The sequence below is a fragment of the Phasianus colchicus genome, chromosome 10 (assembly GCF_987193195.1).
Source record: "Phasianus colchicus chromosome 10, bPhaCol1.hap1.1, whole genome shotgun sequence".
Classification (NCBI taxonomy): Eukaryota; Metazoa; Chordata; class Aves; order Galliformes; family Phasianidae; genus Phasianus; species Phasianus colchicus.
In genome coordinates, this window is record NC_143445.1 from 19,060,872 (window position 1) to 19,080,300 (window position 19,429).

Genomic DNA, 19,429 nt, shown 5'->3' on the forward strand with positions numbered 1-19,429 from the left:
AGAACTGCATAAGTGCACAGAGGAGATAGCCCTGCACTGCTTTAATAGCACAAGTGTCATCCCACCTCTATAATCCTTCCTCTGCCTGATGAGATCAGCATCTGAGACTAAGACATACTACGTAATAAAAAGCACACGGGCTTTCCTGTTTCAAAGAACTTGCTTTCATTTTTTGATGCAGCTGATACAGGAATATCCTCACTGCTAGACCCTAATGCCTTGTGCCCTGCTATGAGCCAAACCTAAAGGAAACATTCCCCGTGTTCCCAGCAGGGTGCAGTCAGTTGCAGGAGGGCAGGGAGCACAGAAAATGGGACCAATGAGGCTATCCGTAAACCATCATTTGGAGCAACACATCTGGTCAGGCACTGGGACAGCTGCCCAGGGAGCAGAGGGGTCACCATCCCTGGAGATGCTCAGAAATGTGGGGATGTGGCACCTGGGGACGTGGTTATGGACATGGTGGGGTGGAGGGTTGGGAAGCTGAGAGGTCTTTTCCAGCCTTAATGGTTATAAAGGTAAAAAAGCTCAGCCTTCAGTTCCAGGCACAGCAATGGAAAACACAGTCAAACTAGAAAGTCATACGGCAGTGTTCTAGCAAAGCATCTTCTGACACATCACCACCTTCTTAGGGGAAATAAGATGTTCATTAAAATAAAATGAATCTGAAAATTCAATATAAAGAAAGCCCTTGATTCATCCTGCTGCTTTCTAAGTGCACAGGAAAACTCCCACTGACTTCATGGAAAGTTCTCCAGGGCCCCTTGGCACGGCAGGGTGGGCGGCTGTCACATTCAGCATGAGCTAATGGTGAATCCTTGGTGCCCCAAGCCCACCAAAGGCAGAGCTTCCAGGTGGCTTAGTATGCACTGCTATCAACAGCATCTCATCGTTATCACATTGAAGACTGGAAATGGAAAGCTTATTTATGTGTCAGACACATGCTTCAAACACCCCTATTCTCCCTTTAAAGCCATCCCCCTTTTCTATACTTATCAGACAGCATAAAAAGTCTCTCCCCATCTTTTTTTACGTTCCCTTTAAGCACTGGCAGAGGCTCCCTTTAAGTTCTGAAGGAAGGGCAGCCCCACCCCGTCCTGTCCCCACACTGCCCCAATGCCAGGACCCCGCGGGATTCCCAGCTCTCAGCTCCCCGAGACACCAATACAAAGAAAAAGGGGAACTCCTGCTCCTCCGCCAACATAAAAGCAGCGCAGCCCCTACAGCAGCCACCGATCCCACATCAGTTTCATCAGGCAGAGGCATGGCAGAGCACAGCATCAGGAGCAGAGCAGCATGGCTGGGGGTCGGGCACTGGGTGCTGCCGGCTGTGCTCTGCCTCCTGCTGCCATCCACGTGGGCACTGCCACCTCCTGCCCACAGCCTGGCCAAGGGACTCAACTGCTCCAGGACACTGCTGGCCGCTGCCAACGAGGCACTCCTGCAAGTGCAGGTATGAGAGGGGAGGGATGGTGCCCAGGGTGGGAGGGTTGTGTGTGGGATGGTGCATAGCCAGGTAGGTGATTAATGGCACCCAAGATGGTGGGGATAGTGGCCAGAACAGTGGGGATGATACATACCTAGCCATGCAGGAGACAGGTTGGTGATGGTGTCCAGGCAGATGATGTGTTGGTGAAGGCAGCCAAGATGATGAGGATGGGTTCCTGATGCTATCCAAGCAGGAGAAACTTTGGAGATAAATCCCAGGCAGGCACATACACATGCACTCAGCTCGGGGAAGTCTCCTTCTGAACTCCCAGCAGGACTGTAACTGCTCGCAGTGCCCACCCACACAATCAGCAGCACCTGTGTTTGCACAGGTGTCTCTCAGCTCTCATCCACTGCAGCAGAGTGCTAACCAATTGGACTGCTTGCTTTTGAGCACCTGTTTCTCTAACACCGCTGCAGAACTGGCTCTGCAGACACCTGCTCCCAAGCTCACTGCATTTGGTGCTCTGACTTTGCTGTTACAGAGCCCTTCTGCCCCTAAATCCCCATCAAGATGAGAGTTTCTGCCAAAGTCCCCTTCTAGAGTTGCAAGCTTCATCTCAGAGAAGCACGAAAGAAAACCACTGAAGAGTTTCCCAAAGTTGCAGTGTATCAGTGAGCACTGCCTCTGTATTTTCTTTTTTTCACTTTCTAGTGCTTTATATTCAGCACAAACACTGCATTTACTGATTTTGAGACTGTCTATTTGTTGTTTTCTGAAGCTGAATCGTTCACCCTTTTCCCCCCCTTTTTAACACAGAAACAGGGAGTGCTGGGATTTGAATGCACCCTTGAAGAAGTTGATCTTGAAGATGTCACCAACAGCCAAATCAACACAATAAAATCCTGCACAACTGAGGATCTGGGGGTAAAACCAAAATAACCAACTTTCAGCATCATATTTTCTCCAGCAGCCATATAACATGTTGTCACTAAATGAACCTGTATCATTTCTTCTTTAATTTATTTGCAGGCTGGAAACTGTCCAGTACTGGAAAGTTCTACTTTAGCTATGGTAAGCTGTGAGTTTCTATAGAAAACCTTTGTTTAGCACTTCTAGCACTTAGCAACAAGTTCCAGCATCTCTTATTAATTCTGACTTCTGCAGAGCAAATGCCTGCAGGGGATCTATGAAGATCTGAAAACCTACAGGGCAGAGCTGTGGAACCTCAAGGATCTGAGGGTGCTGACATCCATTGATGACATGATGCAAGTAAGCATTTCCATCTTGTTCCATCCATCTTTAAATGGGGTTTTAGGAGCAGAGTTGTGTTGTGCAGTTAGTCGCTGGGGAGCCGGGAGTTTGGAAGGTTAATGCTGGTTTTCCTAGGAGTAAAACTGGAAGATGTTAAGAGCTCGTTTGTCCCTCCACTGACCTCCCTCCCCACTGCAGGTCCTGCAGCCCCGCAGCCCAGCCGTGCCGCAGCCCTCGCCCAGCACCATCCTTGGCTCCTTCCAGGGCCGCATGCGGCTCTGCGGGGTCCTGCACGCCTTCTGCCTGCGTGCTGTCACCATCAGCAGGATGCTGGGCTACCTGAGTGCCCTCACTGCAGAGACATAAGAAGAAAATGCAACAGCACGGCCGTCCTGCTGTACAGTTACTTATAAACCATGTTCTGCTGTCAGTGCCTTTGAAGCTAGCGCATCCAACTTCTAAACCTGGGGACAATAAGCTGGATTGTATGAGAACGTTCTCAGACTGCCGAATGCTCAGCTGTTACAGTGTTTTATTTATTCAATTGTAAGTTCCTGAAATGGATATTTATGATAATCCTGGTTTATTTATGATGATGCTCCTTATTTATTCTATTTATTGCCTAATAAAATTGAAGTTGACATGAAAGCTGCAGTGACCTTTTTTTTTGTTGTTCCTTGAGATATCACACACCTCAATGAACACAATGTATTCCATCCTATTAATAGGACAGAATCACATTGATCAGACTTCTAATGTATTTTGTATTCACAGAATCATTATGGTTGGAAAAGAGCTCTCAGATCCCCAGTGCAACCCCAGCCCACCCCACCATGTCCACATCCCTCAGTTCTGCCACATGCCACATCCCCACGGTTCTGAACACCCCCAGGAAAAGTGCTTGACCACTCTTCGGAGAAGAAACATTTCCTAATCCCCAACCTGCTCTCAAATAAGCAGAATACCACAGCACCACTCAGCACTGGGGTCTAGAATTCCCATTTTCCTCGTTCCTCACATCAGCTCTGCTCCTTGTGGCTTTGACTCTCCAGGGGGCTTTTGTATCAGGTGTGTTCAAGTTGCCAGGTGCTGCCTGACAGGCACATTTTGAGAGCAAAAGGTTTCAGTTAGGAAGCAAAATTAGCTAGCTTTGCAATAAGTGCCCCTTTAGAACTATTTTTTGTTTATTTGTTGCTGGAGCCACATCAAAACAACAGGCTGAAATTGGGTGTGCAGACAACAAAACCTCTTGTTGATGACAACTTACCTCCATCCACCACAGCTAATATCTGATCCCTGCTGTGCCAGGCAGGCAGCTGGGCACAGCCTTTCCTTTCCATCTGTTCCATTGCAGGAAAAGTCTTCCTCTCTTCTTGCAAACCCATTTGACGTTATGTGTTTGGAGAGATTCATATTTAAGAACCTAGCTAAGAAATAACCACTGAGGATTTGCAAACATCCCTGTCTCAGTGCCATAATTCAGAAGAAATTAACTAATTGGGTAGTGAGCTTAGAAAGGTAAGGCATCATACCTTCCAACTAAAGCATTTGGAGTTGTGATTTACTATCTGCATTCACTAGAACCACTTGCTAGTGGTAAAACTAGCATTAATATTCTGGGAAATGTATCCCCTTAATGCTCTCTTTTATGAGATAAATTGTTTCATTCTTTAATAGGGCAATGCTTAATGTCACCTGCATTTTTATTAGTAGTGGCTGGTGTTGCACATGGAGAATGACAGCTGTTTAATTACTTCTTAGCATACAGAGAGAACCCCCTGTCATTTTGAAACAAAAACTGAGGCTTCAGTTGAAAACCCAGGGAGAGATGCTGAGACAAGCACCCTCCCACTCCTTCTTCCAAGATCACCACTACTCTGCTTGCTGACACAGGGTCTCTCACCAAAAAAAAGCATAGAGAAAGCAGCAGCTGACTTGAAATGCTGTAAGAGAAGTGAAAACTTCAGCAGCAGTGAGAAGAACCACTGAGCAGCAGGAGTCTGTCTGGAGAGATGGGGACACTGGCATCGCCCTGGCTGCTGCGGGGAGGATGCCTTAGGTTGGAAGGGACCTTAAAACCCATTCCATTCCAAATCCATGCTGTGGGCTGGTTGTCCCCAGGCAGCTCAGCTGCCCAGGGCCCCAACCAGCCCAGCCCTGAGCACCCCCAGCTCCTCTGGGCAAGGCACCCTGTGTCCCTGATGGCAATTCTCATTTGCTCGCCTCAGAGAGAAGAGCCAAGGGCAGCTCCACGTGTTCCTGTGTCCCAATGTGTGTCCCCTAAGTCCTACAGCAGCAGAAGAGCCCACAAGGGATGCACACATCCCCAGGAAAAGGCCTGACCAGAAACAACATTTGACCAAGGAGAGGAGCACAAAGGGGTGAGAAGATGGCATGTGACATACAAGCAGCAGACAGCTGCTAAGAGCTGTATCTCAGCAGACAGCTAGAATTTAAAAAAAATAAAATTAAATTAAAAATTACACATAAATAGCCAAAATGTTCTCTTTTTAATCCTTATATTTAAAAGTATGTTTGTTTGTTTGTTTTTCCATAAACATACACAGCAGGAGATGATGAAAAGAACCACCTGTCTGCAAACAGGACACTCTCTCTGGCCATCATTCAGTTTATCAAATAACATTATTTTCAGATCTTTTACAACTGTGTGCTACAGGTCCTGCCCTCAGGATAACAACCATCTTGGAGACCCCGATTTTCTCTATTTTACCTTAAGCCCACACTTACAGTAAAGTTAAAATTAATCACATAAAAAAAGTAGTATAAAAAGTTCACAGTACAAAAAAAATCATACAACATAAAAAAAAAATCTCATAAAAATTGAGACACTGTACAGAGAGAAGAAAATCCCACAGAAGATTCAAAGCTGCCTGCAGTTCTTAATGGTGCTACTGTGAAAGTGGGCTTCGGATTTAAGAAAACAGAACCACAGCTCAACATGAGTGCATGGGGATACATACAGTGGTTGTGTATCAACAGTGATTCTGCAAAGGAATTTATCTGCAAGTTTAAGGAGTTTCTTCCCTGATCCTAGGCATCTCTGAGCAATACAATGTACCTCATGATTTTGACAGTTTCATTATTTTAAGGGGATAAAAGTTTTGATACAACTTTTCTCCCTTGTCTTTCCCTGATTCAAATAAAAATGTTTCAAGATAACAGTCATATACCTGATAAAGGTAAACCCAGTTCTCCCAGTGCTCGTTGTCTTTTAGGATTGGCTCAAACACAACAAGATTCAGTGGCAGCTTTCAGTTTTGGGCACGTCAAGCCTGGCACTTCCATCCAGTTGCAATGACTGGTATCCAAACGTGTGAGTAATGATTCCCAAAATGCTACTTACACTTACGTAGGTGCAAAATTTCATTCACATTTCTTTTGAAGACACTCTAAACTTTCCGCTGACTGATTACGACTTGGATCTTCATCACAACGAAATCCCGGGAAAATAGCTTGAAAAGTTTAACCATTTGGGTGGGGAAAGTTCCTGAGCTTCTCATCAGCTTCTCCAACTCATCACTCAGCCAAAAAGCCTGGGGAAATGAGCATGCACAAGCACATAGATATTATTTCATATCTAGAGGTCATTACAGTATTGAATAACAGGTTCATAAAAACCCACAGCAGTGCAGGGCCATGGCAATAGACATGTCTGCAAAGGTCAGATGAGTGAGGGAATGTCAGCAGCGGTCCTCACTTTGAAGCCAGGTTCCTTTTATGGAGGGTAAAATGGGAGCGAAGTTTTGCTAGTTCAAAAGCCAGAATTTGTTTATCATTATTTCTTTGGAGTTCTTGTTTTTTCTTTGGACTCTCTCACAAATACCAAGAATTTGCTTGGGCATATAATGCCCATTAGTCCTACGTCCCATTAGGTCAAAAGGATTAGGTCATGGTCAAGTATTCTGAATGTAGGCAGGAGAAAAACATTACTCATTTTATAATATAATATCATTTTCTGAAGGGAAGTAGGAAAATGTCACAAGAAAGAAAATTGTCATCAATATTAGAAGGGAAACAATTTTGAGTTACACAAGAAAATGCGTACTGGGTATTTAGTGAACTCTCTGACGTGTACTCTTAAAACACATCTGAAACTCAGTGATGTAATTGCACAAATACAATAAGCTGATACCTTCTAGTGCTTGCACTATTTCATATGACACTTTTTCACGGAGCCTATTGCACAAAGCTTGTGCAGTTCCATTGCTTTGCTCTCTTTCTCTCCACTTGCTTAACATCAGAAATTTCTGGATATTGACTTCCTCTTCATTTGCTTGAATCTGCTGAATGTCTTTCATTTCCATTTGAAGACATTCAATGGCAATTTCTTTCCACTCCACGCCAAACAACTTTGCAATTACCATCAGCTGTTGATCAGTTAGCAAGCTTCTGCTTTTAATTCCATCTGAAAAGACATAAAACAAAAATCAGATCATGCTCATCTGATTAGACTTTTAATCTAATGACACCATTGATTCTGTGCAGGGGACATATAACAATGGGTATCTTATTAGCTAGGCAGTCAAAACTGGATTAACTGCAGCCAAGCACTGCAGAAAATCACCTGAAGAACTCTGAAGGCTCATAAAGACACCAATTTCTGAGCAACTGCAAGTTTACACGGACTAAGCACTTTTCCTTTCCTCTGTCACCATTTACTCACAAACTGAAGCTCTGAATGATGAAAGCTCTCCCTCTGGTGGCTACATGCACCCATCAGTAAATACCTACATGATTATTTTTGCTTATTCCCAGACTTGGCTTTTTAAATGGTACAGAGATGCTTACCAGTATAATTGTTGGACCTCTGCTTTTTGCTACAGTGTTTCTCTTCTTCAGAAAAGCTGTTGGTTGATTTCCGTCTTTTGACACCTAAGGAGCAAAGCAGAATTGATGTTAATTTACTCATTTCACGTGCATATCACTTGAGCAACAGCAGCAAGCAGGGCTCACAGAAAACATTAAATCTGAATCAACTTCATGTTGACTTACTGCTTGGAATTCTTGTTTGCTCATTTTTGTTCTGATCATAATGTATCCAGTCACCTGGAAAACAGTTTTCAAAGATAAACAACAGGTGAAGTAGGAATCCCCCATTGCTGTGAAGGTATTTAACAAATTTCATCTACAGGCAGCACTACACCCCAACTCATGCTTCTTTTCAGCTGGAACAACCTGCTAGCCAAGGCACAACATGCTTACTTTCTCTTAGTTTTGCTTTCCACACAGCTGCACCTGAGTCCAGTTCAACCAAAGATAAGGTGAAGTCATCAGGTTTCTCAAAATAGACTTCAATGTAACTTTTCAGCTTCAAAAGAGATCCATCAACAAATTCAATTTCCTGTAAAACAGAAATATTTTTAAAACAGACTTTTATCCAAACATAAATTAAACTGGAGGGATGTGGATGCAGACCAAAGTCTGGTCTACCCAATGTTTTGCCATTGACTTCAACAGTGTAAGGATTTCATCCTCAAGCTTTAGGTCTCTAAGAGGCAAATGCTTTCTACAGTGATGGCAAATTAATTCTTACAGCCAGTGCATGCCCTGCACTCAGCAGGAAAGGAAAAGTATTTTCTGTCATGTTTCAAATCTGTGCTGTGATGCACCAAATCATGCTTACATGGAGAACTTACCTCTGGAGTTATTTCAGCTTCTGGTTCACAAATTAATCTGTATCTCTTTCCGTTCTGTAGTAATTTCTGGCACACAGGGGGCTTGTCAATTTTAATGAATTTCTTTTTGGAATGTTTTACTGCTCTTGATATATCCTGAAATTTTAAAAACATGATACTAAGCTCCTGTCGCTAAGGGAGCTCATGTTTACAACCCACATTGCTCCTCACAGCTCCTTGTGTCCTTCTCCACCCATCCCTACAAAATGCTACACAGCAAACCTTACAAAATGCTCCATACTGAACACATAACTTGTGGGGATAGTGAAGATTCCCCCAAAAATAGAGAATTGTGCTACATTAGTGAAATCAGAAGGGCTTCACAACCCAAATGGAAGCAAGTGTTATTAGCTGCTGTCCCTTCCCATGTTGGTCTGTGAGGGGATCGGTGAGAGTACAAGTGGTGCAAGTCCTGAGCTCTGTGAATTTTCCAAGAATATCCCTTAGACTCACAAGGATAATCGAGTCCAACTTCTGGCTCTGCATGTGACCACACAAACCCCAAACCTTTATCTAAGGCTGGTGTCCAAAAGCTCCTTGAATTCCAGCAGCTTCAGGCCATGCCCACTGCCCTAGGGAGCCTGTTCCATTCCCACTGCCCGGTGCTGAAGAACCTCTTCCTAATTTTGGTGGCAAACAGGTTTCTGACTTATTTTCATTTTTCATACTTTTCATAGCACCACGTGAACAAGCAGGTGGGCCAGTACAGCCGCTTACATATCATAGAATCATAGAATCACAGAATCACTAAGGTTGGAAAAGACCCACAGGATCATTCAGTACAACCATTCACCCATCACCAATGGTTCTCACTAAACCATATCCCTCACACAACATCCAAACGTTCCTTGAACACCTCCAGGGTCGGTGACTCCACCACCTCCCTGGGCAGCCCATTCCAGTGCCTGACCACTCTTTCAGAAAAGCAGTATTTCCTCACATCCAGCCTGAATCTCCCCTGGTGCAGCTTGAAGCCATTCCCTCTAGTCCTGTCACTATTCACACGAGAGAAGAGGCCGACCCCCAGCTCGCTACAACCTCCCTTCAGGTAGTTATAGAGAGCATTGAGGTCTCTCCTGAGCCTCCTTTTCTCCAGACTGAACAATCCCAGCTCCTTCAGCCGCTCCTCACAAGGCCTGTGCTCCAAACCCCTCAGCAGCTTAGTTGCCCTCCTCTGAACAAATATCAAATCCTTCCCTTCATATTCAGCCTACGGTGAGAGAACACCTGCCATGACAAACCCAACCTTGATGAAGGAGTCGTTGTTCGTCGCCACGTAGACCCGGAACAGCAAGGAAGGGTCGTCATCGATGGCCTTGTAGAGGATGACAGCTCCGTGGTAGAGCAGGGGCTCCTCACTGCGGATGAGCGGCCCGACGGGGGACAGCGAGCTGACCAGCCACCGCACGTGTGAGGCCGAGAAGTCCGTGGATGGCTCGATGGCTGCACCCGCACCCTTGATGTGCAGCACCTTGAAGGCCGGATGGGAGCCACCATCTGTGGGGACACGTGACGGCACTGTCAGCACGTGCAGCGTGGTCCAGCCTGCCCACCTCCGTCACAGGACTTACCGCCGAGGCAGAGGGAGTGCGGGAAGGCGATGGAGGTGAGGGCGGAGGGCGCCTCGCAGCGCACGTCGAACAGCGGGCCGCCCACCACCCATGGTGGCTTTACCAGCCCGGCGTATTTGCTCCAGGACAGCAGGGAGTAATTGATGGTGACCGCCTTGTTCACCTCAAAAATCAGACCGGTGACACTGCACTCGTATGTGCCTTCTGCATCCAGCTTCATCCTGCCCAGATAGACCCACATTGCATTGCACGATTCACATTGCAATCGTTTACAATTATTAATATTAATTATTGCAACGAGATGCACAGGAAGCCACCCTGAGAGCTGCCAGACAAGGATCTACAGACAGCTGGAGTAAATTGCTTATTTTTCAAGATTTGGGGGCATCTTTCTTTATTGCTATGAATGTATTTGTGCAGCAATTTTTTTTCCCACTTAATTAGAATGGAGAAGTATCTTGATCAGCACACCATAAATGTAATACCCATTAAACATAAATGTATACCGTAAAAAAAAGAAAAACAAACAAACATACAAATATTGTCCTCCAGAAAGCTTCCTAGGGGTCACTTGCTCTCTCTGGGCCTATATAAACAGATAAAATAAAAATACATATCTAAGAGGCTGGTGAGAAAGTAGCATTACAGTTTGCAGGTTCTCTCATGCAAAACGTGTGGGTTTCTTTTTCTAAACCTACATTTTCTTTTCTGCAGTGCTTACAGTGGGGCAGACAGTCCGCTCCTAGTGAGAAAACAGGAAAATCAGCTCATTAAAACCAAAGTAATTAAATGCTCAGGGAAAAAAAAAGCAACACCTTCAGAGTTCTCTTACCATCTGATTCATTGCAAACTGGCTGTGATTCTTTCTTTTCTTGTTCTTCATCTGCATAAAGAAGTGTTAAAAGTTCTCGTTAATATTTGTTAATAGCAAAAGATCTCACAGCCACCTGTGGCTTTTACACAAGGGAAAGGACAATGAGGACAGAATGGGGATGGTTGTCTCTGCTCCAGGCTCTGCCCATCCCAGCTTTATGGGATTTGCAGTGTTTGCACTGCTTCTGCCCATGGGGGTGTGCAGTGGTGCACTGTGCAGCAAACACATCCCATAGCCTCCAGGCAGCATGCTCTGCAAGGACAACCCACCCATTTAATTCCCCTGCTTTAACAAAGGAATACTAAGGAGAGTATTCTCAAGACTACAGTGTCTGTGCCAGCTCCACACAACCTGGGCATGAAGATAGGCACCTGGATACAGCTCATAAAAGCTCATAACTCTCATAAGTTGCCCACAGTACTGGTAATTTTTTAAGTCGGGGTGGACCCATCCCCAGGATGGTCTCACCGTACCCAGCACCAACTCCAAACACTGAATAGAAGCTGTGCACCACTTCGCAGTGAGAAGGGAGCCATGCTACAGCAGTACACCTGTCCTCCTTACCCAGCTTTACAAATGCCTGAACCAACCTCAGCGAACCCCAAGACAAAAGCAAGCAAGCAGAGCCGAGATATGGGGTGAAAGTTTTTGGCCTGAAGGGTTGAATTGTGCAAAAGCAACGGACGGAGCTCCTGCCATGAGGCATTATGAAATGCAAACAGCACCCAGCAAATGCGGTCCTTGCAGGCAGGCTGCCCAACCAACCTGCTACATCAGCACCTCCCAGGTGGGCAGATGGGAGAGAGGTAGGCAATCCATTATTATCTATGGGAAGTGCCTGGAAAATATCATGGAAACACCTAGGCAGTGAGCTGGATCCCAGCCTGGAGCAATGCTATTTTGGGCATGGAGCAGCAGCTGGGATTGCTCTGAGTGCTGTGCAAGAGAGGAAGTAGGGCTGAGCAGCGCGGGCTTGCTCTGGCAGCGCTGTTAATTAATTATCAGTGCTTTACACGCCTCCATTCGTACCACGCATGCTCTCTGCCTGCACAACAGTGCTCTCTGCAAGAGTTCTTGCCCCGAGGAGCAGAGGTCACCGGCTGTGCCGGCACCCGATCACTGCTGCAGGCCCTCATGCATCCTGGTGCAAAGTACTCATCCGTATCGGCTCCCAAATGTCTCCAAGAGCGGATATGGGAAAGAAAGAGCAGCACACTCACCTGACCGCCTTGTGTCCGACTCCTCTGTATCTGATGAGAAAAAAGCTTTCTCATTATTTAGTAAAGGCAATCGATGTTGGGTGAAAGCAGGATAAATAAGCTGCTCGTGGTATAACCCACACAAGTGGAAACCCACAGCCTCCTCACCAATAACAAACGCTTCCTTCAATTCTTTCCCCGTCCATCCTGTTTTGCCACTTTTGCTGCCAACTGTTCAGCAGATTTATAGCCTCTGTGGACAACGGCTGTGGTGTACAAACATCTGCATGTATTGTGTGCGTGAGGCCAATGCCACACGAGCTGATGACCCCCACTACTACAAAGCTCAGCACTGAGTGACTATGAAATGATGAGCTCACATAAATACAATTCTGCTTTTCAACATTCAGTCACTGGCTTAACAGTTCTGTACAATAACTTGGAGGAGACTACTCCCAAAGAGGGAAGGAAAAAAAAAAAAAAAAAAGCGGTTTTAAACTGAATTTACATTTTCAAAAGAGAGAAAATATGTAAACTGCAATATAATGCCCACCTGAGTCATCTTCTGAGCTGCTGCTGGAGCTGCTGCTGGGGCTGCCAGAGCCACTGCCGGAGCTGCCCTCTCCTGAACGACAGGAAGAATTAAAGAAAGCAGTGCCAAGGGTAAGTAAGAGATGCATTTTGAAGTTTAAATGCACTAATCTGGTGGGTGTTAGGTAACGTGACAAAGCAGGAAAAGCACTGAGCCGTGCTCAGGCAGCAGAGATCAGCATCAGTGATCTGGGGTCACTCAGAACCTTTGAGGGTGTGTGTGATGCTCAAGGTGCATTATTTTGATGTATGATGTCCCGAACAACCCGAGGCTGTCCTGGAGGTCCCTGCACCCCCACATGTCCCATTTCACCCAACTGAATTCCATGGTTTTCCATGGGAGAGGCACCTACAGGTGCTGGTGTGTACCACCGTGCTGTGAACCCAGGCTGTGGATGTGCCATGCACACTTCTAATAAAGGTCTTCTTACAAATCTCAGAGTCACGCTCAGGAGGGGGCAGGAGGTTTCTGGTCTCACAGCTGCTCACCTGCTGGCAGCTCCTCCGCACAGCCCGTGCTCTCCTCACAGGAGGTCTCCAGTTCTGCAAAAGAACAGCCAGGGGTTACGCATGCATGAAAAAAGGAACTTCTGTGTGCCTACAGGCAGAGCTCCCTCCCCTACAACTTCACGTTTTACGCAGGCTTTATGCAGAAAGAGCTGACTGAGCCACAGCCATCTGTGTCAACCTCCACCACTTCCTTGAGCACCAAAAATACAGCAGCTTGTATTGCTCTGAATCAAACTGCAGCTGGGCTGGTCTGCAGGGCTGTGCAAGGGCACAGAGCCTTGCAGTGGGAGGGCAGAGGGCTGCAAGGATTGGAGGAAAGGGGAGGAACAGACAGATGGACACCGTTCCATGCACCCACCAGGGTGAGCAGCGATCCAGCTCCTGACATCCAATGGACATGAAAAAATGGAAAGGAAACCAGGCTGACGTTATGGAATCACAGAATCAGAGAGGTTGGTAGGGACCTCTGGGAATCACCAAGTTCCCCACAGGTTCCCCACAGCAGGCTGCACAGGAATGCATCCAGGTGGGTTTTCAACAGCTCCAGATGTGGCCACATCAGAGCAAATGGGAGAACATCCCTCACCCAGCTGGTCACACTCTTTGTAATGCACCCAGGACACCATCAGCCTTCTTGGCCACGAAGGCAGACCTTTGCAGAGCTCCTTTCCAGCAGTTCAGCCCCCAGCCTGTACTGATGCAAGCAGCTATTCCTCCCCCGCTGTAGGACTCTACACTTGTACTTGTTGAGCCCCATCAGGTTCCTCCCCACCCAACTCTCAGCCTGTCCAGGTCTCACTGGTGTGCCAGCCATCCCTCCCAGCCCCATGTCATCACTGTAAGAAATGGCAGTGAGGGACATGGTTAGTGGGTATGGTGGTGATGGGTTGACGGTTGGACTTGATGATCTTAGATGATCTTTTCCAACCTTAATTATTCTGTGATTCTATAATTGCCAGCCAAGAGGAACTGCAGAGACACACCAAGGACCAGCATCTCCTGTCCTCCATCCCACCCCAGGCATTCCAACCTCAGCACACACACCTCAGCACTCAGAGTAGGGCATTACAGATCTAGCAGAACAAAAGCCTTCTCTCTATGATCACACACCGAATTTTCTGCACAAGGTCTCTGGGAGGTCCGGCACTGCTGGTGGTGCTCACTGAGTGCTTCAGTGTGGATGCACAGAGGTTTGGCAGTCACCTACTGAACTGTCAATGCAAGGCCAATTCCTCTCTTGGCATTTTTGCACTATGCAGATAACAGGGAATGAATAAGTAACAAAGGAACACGAATTTCAAAAATAAGTATAATGCCTCAAAGATCCTACCCATGAAATTAAAGCAATGGACATTGACTTTTCTATAGGCAGTAGTTATAAAATGGTGCTTTGCAATCTGGAGAATGGGAATTTCTAACACCCAGCCCACTGAAGCCCTGTATTTCTCAAAGTTACTGTACCGTGTTCATCTGCAGAGAGGGATTCGATTCCGCTGGAAGACAAAATGGGAAATGCATGAGAAGATCTGGCAATCCTTTGCCACCTTTTCATCCAAGCCAAAGAACGTGAGGAAAGAAGCAGGTTTTAAGGCAAGTTGAACAGTAATGACAGGGGGTGGTGCTTAAAAATGTATTTTCTTAAATGCTGCTCATGGACTTCAGCTCCTGCCCTCGTCACAGTGCTGCTGGGGACACCTGGCTCTGACACAGGGGTTTCCATGAGGTCAAGCCTTGGTCTCCAGCCCCTTTTTCTCTCAGGAAATGAAAGGAGCGAGAACAAACAAGAGCCTAATCAATAGTCCCTGGTGATTTTCAGACCTTTGCTCCGTGTTCAGGCCTGAAAGAGCAACAGGATGCAAACGTTATTCATCTTCTTCAGCAATGTATGAAGCTCAGACAGACCTGATGACCCAGAAGTGGCAAATGGCTCCCATCTGAACACCTGCTGGCGGTCCATGGCAAACCCAGGCATATCTTCATTGTCCTTTCTCTCCTGAGAAAGGAGATTTACTTTTATGGACCAGATGTGGAAACCTTTCCATGAAGCTCCACAAAGCCATCCCAGAATAACCATCAGTAAGCCAGCAGGTGACATCCATCTGTGCTTCACTTTGCAATCAGAAGCAAACACCTGGCACGTCTGCCTTCCCAGCAGTGAGAAAATAACTTCAGGTTGAGGAGCAAGGAAGGGAGGAGGCAAAGCAATGTGAGCAAAATGGAGATACTGCAGTTGGATGAGGAGTCTGGGTGAGAGTTCTGCTGGAATGGGAACTGTGATCACACTTGCATCTTGCAAAAACTACACTGAGAGTACTTGCAAGGCTGGGAAAAAGCTGTGCAGCTTTGCCAAGTGCTGCCTCGCTAAACAAGATTTGCCTGCAGTTGGCTGATAGCCCTGCTTTGCATTCCTCATCAGCTACAAAACATGTATTGAAGAAGAAAAATGGAGTGGGAAAAACAAAACAAAACATAACCAGCCCTATTCAGTGTAACAGATTTTGTCTCACGATCAATTAATTACAGAATTACTCCGGGGAAGAAATGCAGTTCCAGCTTTGTCTCGTGTCACGTGAGAGCTGCGCAGTTCTGTTGCTCAGCCCTCCCCAACAGAAAGCATAACAGCTTAACCACGTTTTGCAGGGAGAAGATAAACACTCTCCTCCCAGCGCCGTCACACAGCTGCTGCCAGCTTGGAAAACGGCCAGAGTATGGAAGGGTTGCTGGAGAATGGGGTCGGGGACAAAACCCCACTGCTGGGAGCAGGGATGTGGAATGGTGACATGGAGCAGAAATGCAGAGCGGGAACGCTGTTGGCTCACTGAGCGCTTTTGTCTGCTGGAGGAGATGATGCTGGGGATGGCGGGCGGCAGCATGGCCGGTCCCTGGTCTGGAGCAGGGGGGTATGGGGAGCAGTGTAAGGCCAGGATCCTGCACCTCACGTCCCTGGGGGCTTCCTGGGAGGGTGGGAAGGGAGACCGCGGGCTTGGACCTGAGCCAGCAAGGGGGAGGGAGCCGTTATTGGGGTGCAGAGAATGGGGAAATGGAGGGTGGTGGGACGAAATGCATGGGGATGGTGCTGGGGCTGGGGGGAGGTGAGGGACGGGGCGAGGGAGACGGGAGGATGCTGGGGGATGGAGGTGGAGGGCGCGGAGGGGGAGCGTGCTGCGAAGGTTGGGGAAAGCGGGGGGGGTGCCGGGGGGATTGGGAGGGATGCTGGGAGGAATTGGGAGATCGGTCTGGGGGGGTTGGGAAAGGAATGAGGGCGCCGAAGGGTCGGGGAGGTGCAGGTGGGGGGTGGGGGCGTAGGGACGGGAACGGCGGGAGGATGCACGGCCGGCTGGGGGGGAACGAGGGATGCTGGGGAGGGGCCGCGGGGCGGGAGGACCCATCTCCGGGCCCGTGGGGCGCCGGGTCCCGCTCACCTGTCGGGCTCCGGGCAGCGGCGGGCCATCGCGGCGGGAGCAGCCGGGCGGCGGGAGCGAAGCGAAGCACCGCCTCCGGGGTGCGCGGGGGAGCCGGGCAGGGCGGAGAGATCGCTCCGCCCCACAGCGTACGGCCGCCCTTGTGTCCTGTGTCCCCGGTTATGGGGGGTTGGAGGGAGGTCAGGAGGATGCCCGGAGTGAGCGGGTAAAGGAAGGAAAACGTGAGCGGGAGCTCCCCGCTATGAGCCGAGCGCTGGCGGCAGGCAGTGCTGCTTGGGTGCTGGGGGGAACGAGAAGAGCCGGCGTGCTGCGATCTGCCTCTGCAGGAGATGCTGGCAGAGCTGCTAATAAAGGACAAGCATAAAAAAGGAAACAGGAGAAGAAAGAAGAAAAAAAAAAAGAAAAATAAGAAAAGATAAAACCTAAAACAAGCCAAAACTTGCAGAAGCACTGCAGGGAAGGGATGATGAAAACAGGATGAAATGAGGTGCTGCACAAGAAGTGCTCCTGGAGCACCTGGGCTGCCCTGTGTGCAGGGAGCACCGCACAGCCGCCTGTCTGCCGTAATGGGCACTCACCGCACTGATGCAGCTCTGTGTGCTGCCTCACCAGGGCCGGAGGTCCCCACATCTGCAGACCTCCAGGTGCACTCCAGACAGACCCTGTGACAAACCCCATCCCTGAGCCTTCCCCAGACCCAGCAGCCCCAGCTCCAGGGTTCACCTTGCTGTCCCAGGGTCATATCGATGCCTCCAGGCCACCAGGATCCTCCCAGCAGAGCTTCCAGCAGCACTTCTAGCCCCGACCCAGGGCACACTATCATGCTCTTGTTTCAGTAACCCAAACACAGCACCTCCGGATCCAAGCCTCTCCCAGCAGCACTGGGGACAAAATCTAAGTGTTGGCACTACTACTGAACTGGCAGTAGTTTGCTTTCAGGACTTCCTCTCGCTGGTATTTGCAACTGTCTTCCCATGCAAGATGTAGATATGTACATAAGTTTTATCAGTAAAACTCACTCTGAAGACTGTTATGGGTGCCATTGAAGTGCTCAGTTTCCACATTCTGCCATCAGAAGGACGAATGGAGCTGGCTTCCAGAGCTGTTCCAAGACTTAATGTGGAGTGTTACTGCTCTCGAGGGGCTCTACGATGCTGGAAAATCCCAAATACATGTACAGAGGTTGCAGGAACAAGCTGTGGGGCTTGGGCTGCAAAGCTGTGCTGAAATAAAATCCATTTCATGCAAAACTCTGGAAAAGTGACACAGAGGGGTCGGATGAGGAAGAAAGAAGGCTGTGTTACTGCAGGAAATCCCCTGGCACGGAGCACAGCTGAAAGGAGGCAGAAAGGGCTCGGTCCCCACAAGCAGGAGCAAAGATCAATGACGTTGTTGTAACATTGTAAGTACTTAACTATACCCCAAATAAAGGGTAAATAAGAAAGAGAAGCAAGACAGAAGAAATGAGAAACCAACAACAACTGTACAATGCAGAGAGTTTGGGCTTGTGGTTTTGTGTTTCCCACGAAGGCTGCAGGCTAGATATAACAGCACAGAGTTTCAAACTGTAACATGGTGTGGGCACATCCTGTTTGCAGACCCAGAGACGTGGGGCATGGCTGGTGTGGGGCCACCTGGTACCCAAAAATGGGGAGGCTGAGAAGTGCTTCCTGAGAGCAAGCAGTGCCTTGTGGCACAGAGCTTCACATCTCCAAAGTGTGGCTATAATGTTCTGTCCCTGCTTTAGGTATTTCAATGCTCATATCAACAGCTGCTTCTTCTTCACTCTCCATAAGCTGCTGGCATCAGCACCTTTGCCACAGGGTCAAAGCTCAGCACAGAAGTTCAGGGCAATCTGAAAGCAGCAGCGCTTACCTCCAGGCACAGCTTGGATGGTCTTATGTGACCGTGACATTGGGACACCCTTTTCTCTGCCTTGCCCCATCTCCTCTCCTGCACCATCCCTTGTTCTCCTCCACTGCAGATGCACAAAGGTTTCTGCTGTATGGCTTGGGAAGGAGCAAGAGCAGCTCCTGGCGTTGCCCCTGGCTGCTGTTTGCTGTTTGTATTTTCCTGACTTTTCCCAGACACACAGAGGTGAAGAAATACATACAAACATCCTGATAATGATGCCAACACAAAATATTCACAAATCACTCTGGGGCAGGCCCAGCCTGGCGCACATTGCTGACAGCAGCCAGATCACTTCTTCAAGTGCCAGCTTCTGGTCCAAAACACCCCAATCAAAACAACTCCACAGAGGCTCAGTCCCCAGAAGCGACTGCTATTTCAGCAACTCTTTGCCAGTTTGAGCTGGAGTCACACTGTGGTGAAACCTGCAGTCAGACCCAGGAGCAGAAGCACCTCAGTACAGCAGCGTGTGTGTTCCTGTATGGGACTGTGAACATACATGCAAAGGCAGAGAACTCACTGGAATGTATTGAGAGTATTTGAATGTATTTGAATGTATTCACATATTCATACAGGCAGTTGTGAAAGCGTCCTGTGCCAAACTTAAAATGTGGGCTTTAATTGTTTGCTGAGGATAATGTGTTGTACTGTACTGCTCAGTGCCTTCTGTCAGAAAATTAAGGTCTTTTCATTCGAACGACAAACGTGGTACATAATTTCATGGGATCCCTTTGCAGTCAGCTTAAGCTGAGAATCAGCTGTGCTCAAACTGCAGAGACAGCATCTAGTCAGTCCTCCATGGCCTGAGACTCTTCCTTATCCATACCTACACTTAATGCCCCTGTTGGCATCCGGCTCTGTAACTTTGTCAGTAGCTTTGAACAAGCCCTGGCCATCCCATTTCTCATTGCTGTAAAATTAGATTTCTCCTCTCTGGCTCCTGCTTGATCCTGAAGTTAAACAAGCTGCTCC

The 19,429-nt window shown here is 47.9% G+C and overlaps 2 protein-coding genes across 5 annotated transcripts; one reads left to right on the forward strand and one right to left on the reverse strand.

Moving 5' to 3' along the window:
• The first annotated feature begins 1,252 nt into the window (after window positions 1-1,252).
• Window positions 1,253-3,049, forward strand: IL12A (interleukin 12A). Its single transcript, XM_031603700.2, has 5 exons — window positions 1,253-1,453; window positions 2,249-2,356; window positions 2,462-2,503; window positions 2,597-2,701; window positions 2,882-3,049. Exons 1-5 carry the CDS (start codon window positions 1,265-1,267, stop codon window positions 3,047-3,049), a joined length of 612 nt encoding a protein of 203 aa, XP_031459560.2. The 5' UTR covers window positions 1,253-1,264.
• Window positions 3,034-17,908, reverse strand: LOC116235485 (uncharacterized). Of its 4 annotated transcripts, none has more exons than XM_090147620.1 (17): window positions 17,566-17,908; window positions 17,270-17,427; window positions 14,586-14,617; window positions 13,104-13,157; window positions 12,577-12,648; window positions 12,045-12,074; window positions 10,783-10,833; window positions 10,649-10,692; window positions 10,487-10,536; window positions 9,951-10,171; window positions 9,626-9,876; window positions 8,341-8,475; window positions 7,907-8,045; window positions 7,697-7,750; window positions 7,493-7,576; window positions 6,837-7,109; window positions 3,034-6,237 (listed from the first exon to the last, which is right to left on the reverse strand). In XM_090147620.1, exons 1-17 carry the CDS (start codon window positions 17,608-17,610, stop codon window positions 6,221-6,223), a joined length of 1,710 nt encoding a protein of 569 aa, XP_090003746.1. In that variant the 5' UTR covers window positions 17,611-17,908; the 3' UTR covers window positions 3,034-6,220. The 4 variants fall into 4 exon arrangements, with proteins under 4 accessions (XP_090003746.1, XP_090003748.1, XP_090003749.1 ...); XM_090147622.1 differs by lacking the exons at window positions 17,270-17,427; window positions 17,566-17,908 and adding exons at window positions 15,027-15,117; window positions 16,547-16,675 and having other exon boundaries at window positions 5,156-6,237; XM_090147623.1 differs by lacking the exons at window positions 17,270-17,427; window positions 17,566-17,908 and adding an exon at window positions 16,547-16,717 and having other exon boundaries at window positions 5,156-6,237.
• Window positions 17,909-19,429: the final 1,521 nt, after the last annotated feature.

What these genes read in the sequence shown, in the direction of transcription:
- IL12A (XM_031603700.2), top strand. Translation starts at nt 1,265, where the DNA reads ATGGCAGAGCACAGCATCAGGAGCAGAGCAGCATGGCTGGGGGTCGGG. An exon ending in GCACAACTGAGGATCTGGGG is followed by an intron (nt 2,357 to 2,461) that starts GTAAAACCAAAA and finishes ATTTATTTGCAG; the next exon opens with GCTGGAAACTGTCCAGTACT. An exon ending in AAAGTTCTACTTTAGCTATG is followed by an intron (nt 2,504 to 2,596) that starts GTAAGCTGTGAG and finishes TGACTTCTGCAG; the next exon opens with AGCAAATGCCTGCAGGGGAT.
- LOC116235485 (XM_090147620.1), bottom strand. Translation starts at nt 17,610, where the DNA reads ATGTGGAAACTGAGCACTTCAATGGCACCCATAACAGTCTTCAGA. An exon ending in GTCGGACACAAGGCGGTCAG is followed by an intron (nt 10,834 to 12,044) that starts GTGAGTGTGCTG and finishes TTCTTTATGCAG; the next exon opens with ATGAAGAACAAGAAAAGAAA. An exon ending in GCACTCCCTCTGCCTCGGCG is followed by an intron (nt 9,877 to 9,950) that starts GTAAGTCCTGTG and finishes GTGTCCCCACAG; the next exon opens with ATGGTGGCTCCCATCCGGCC.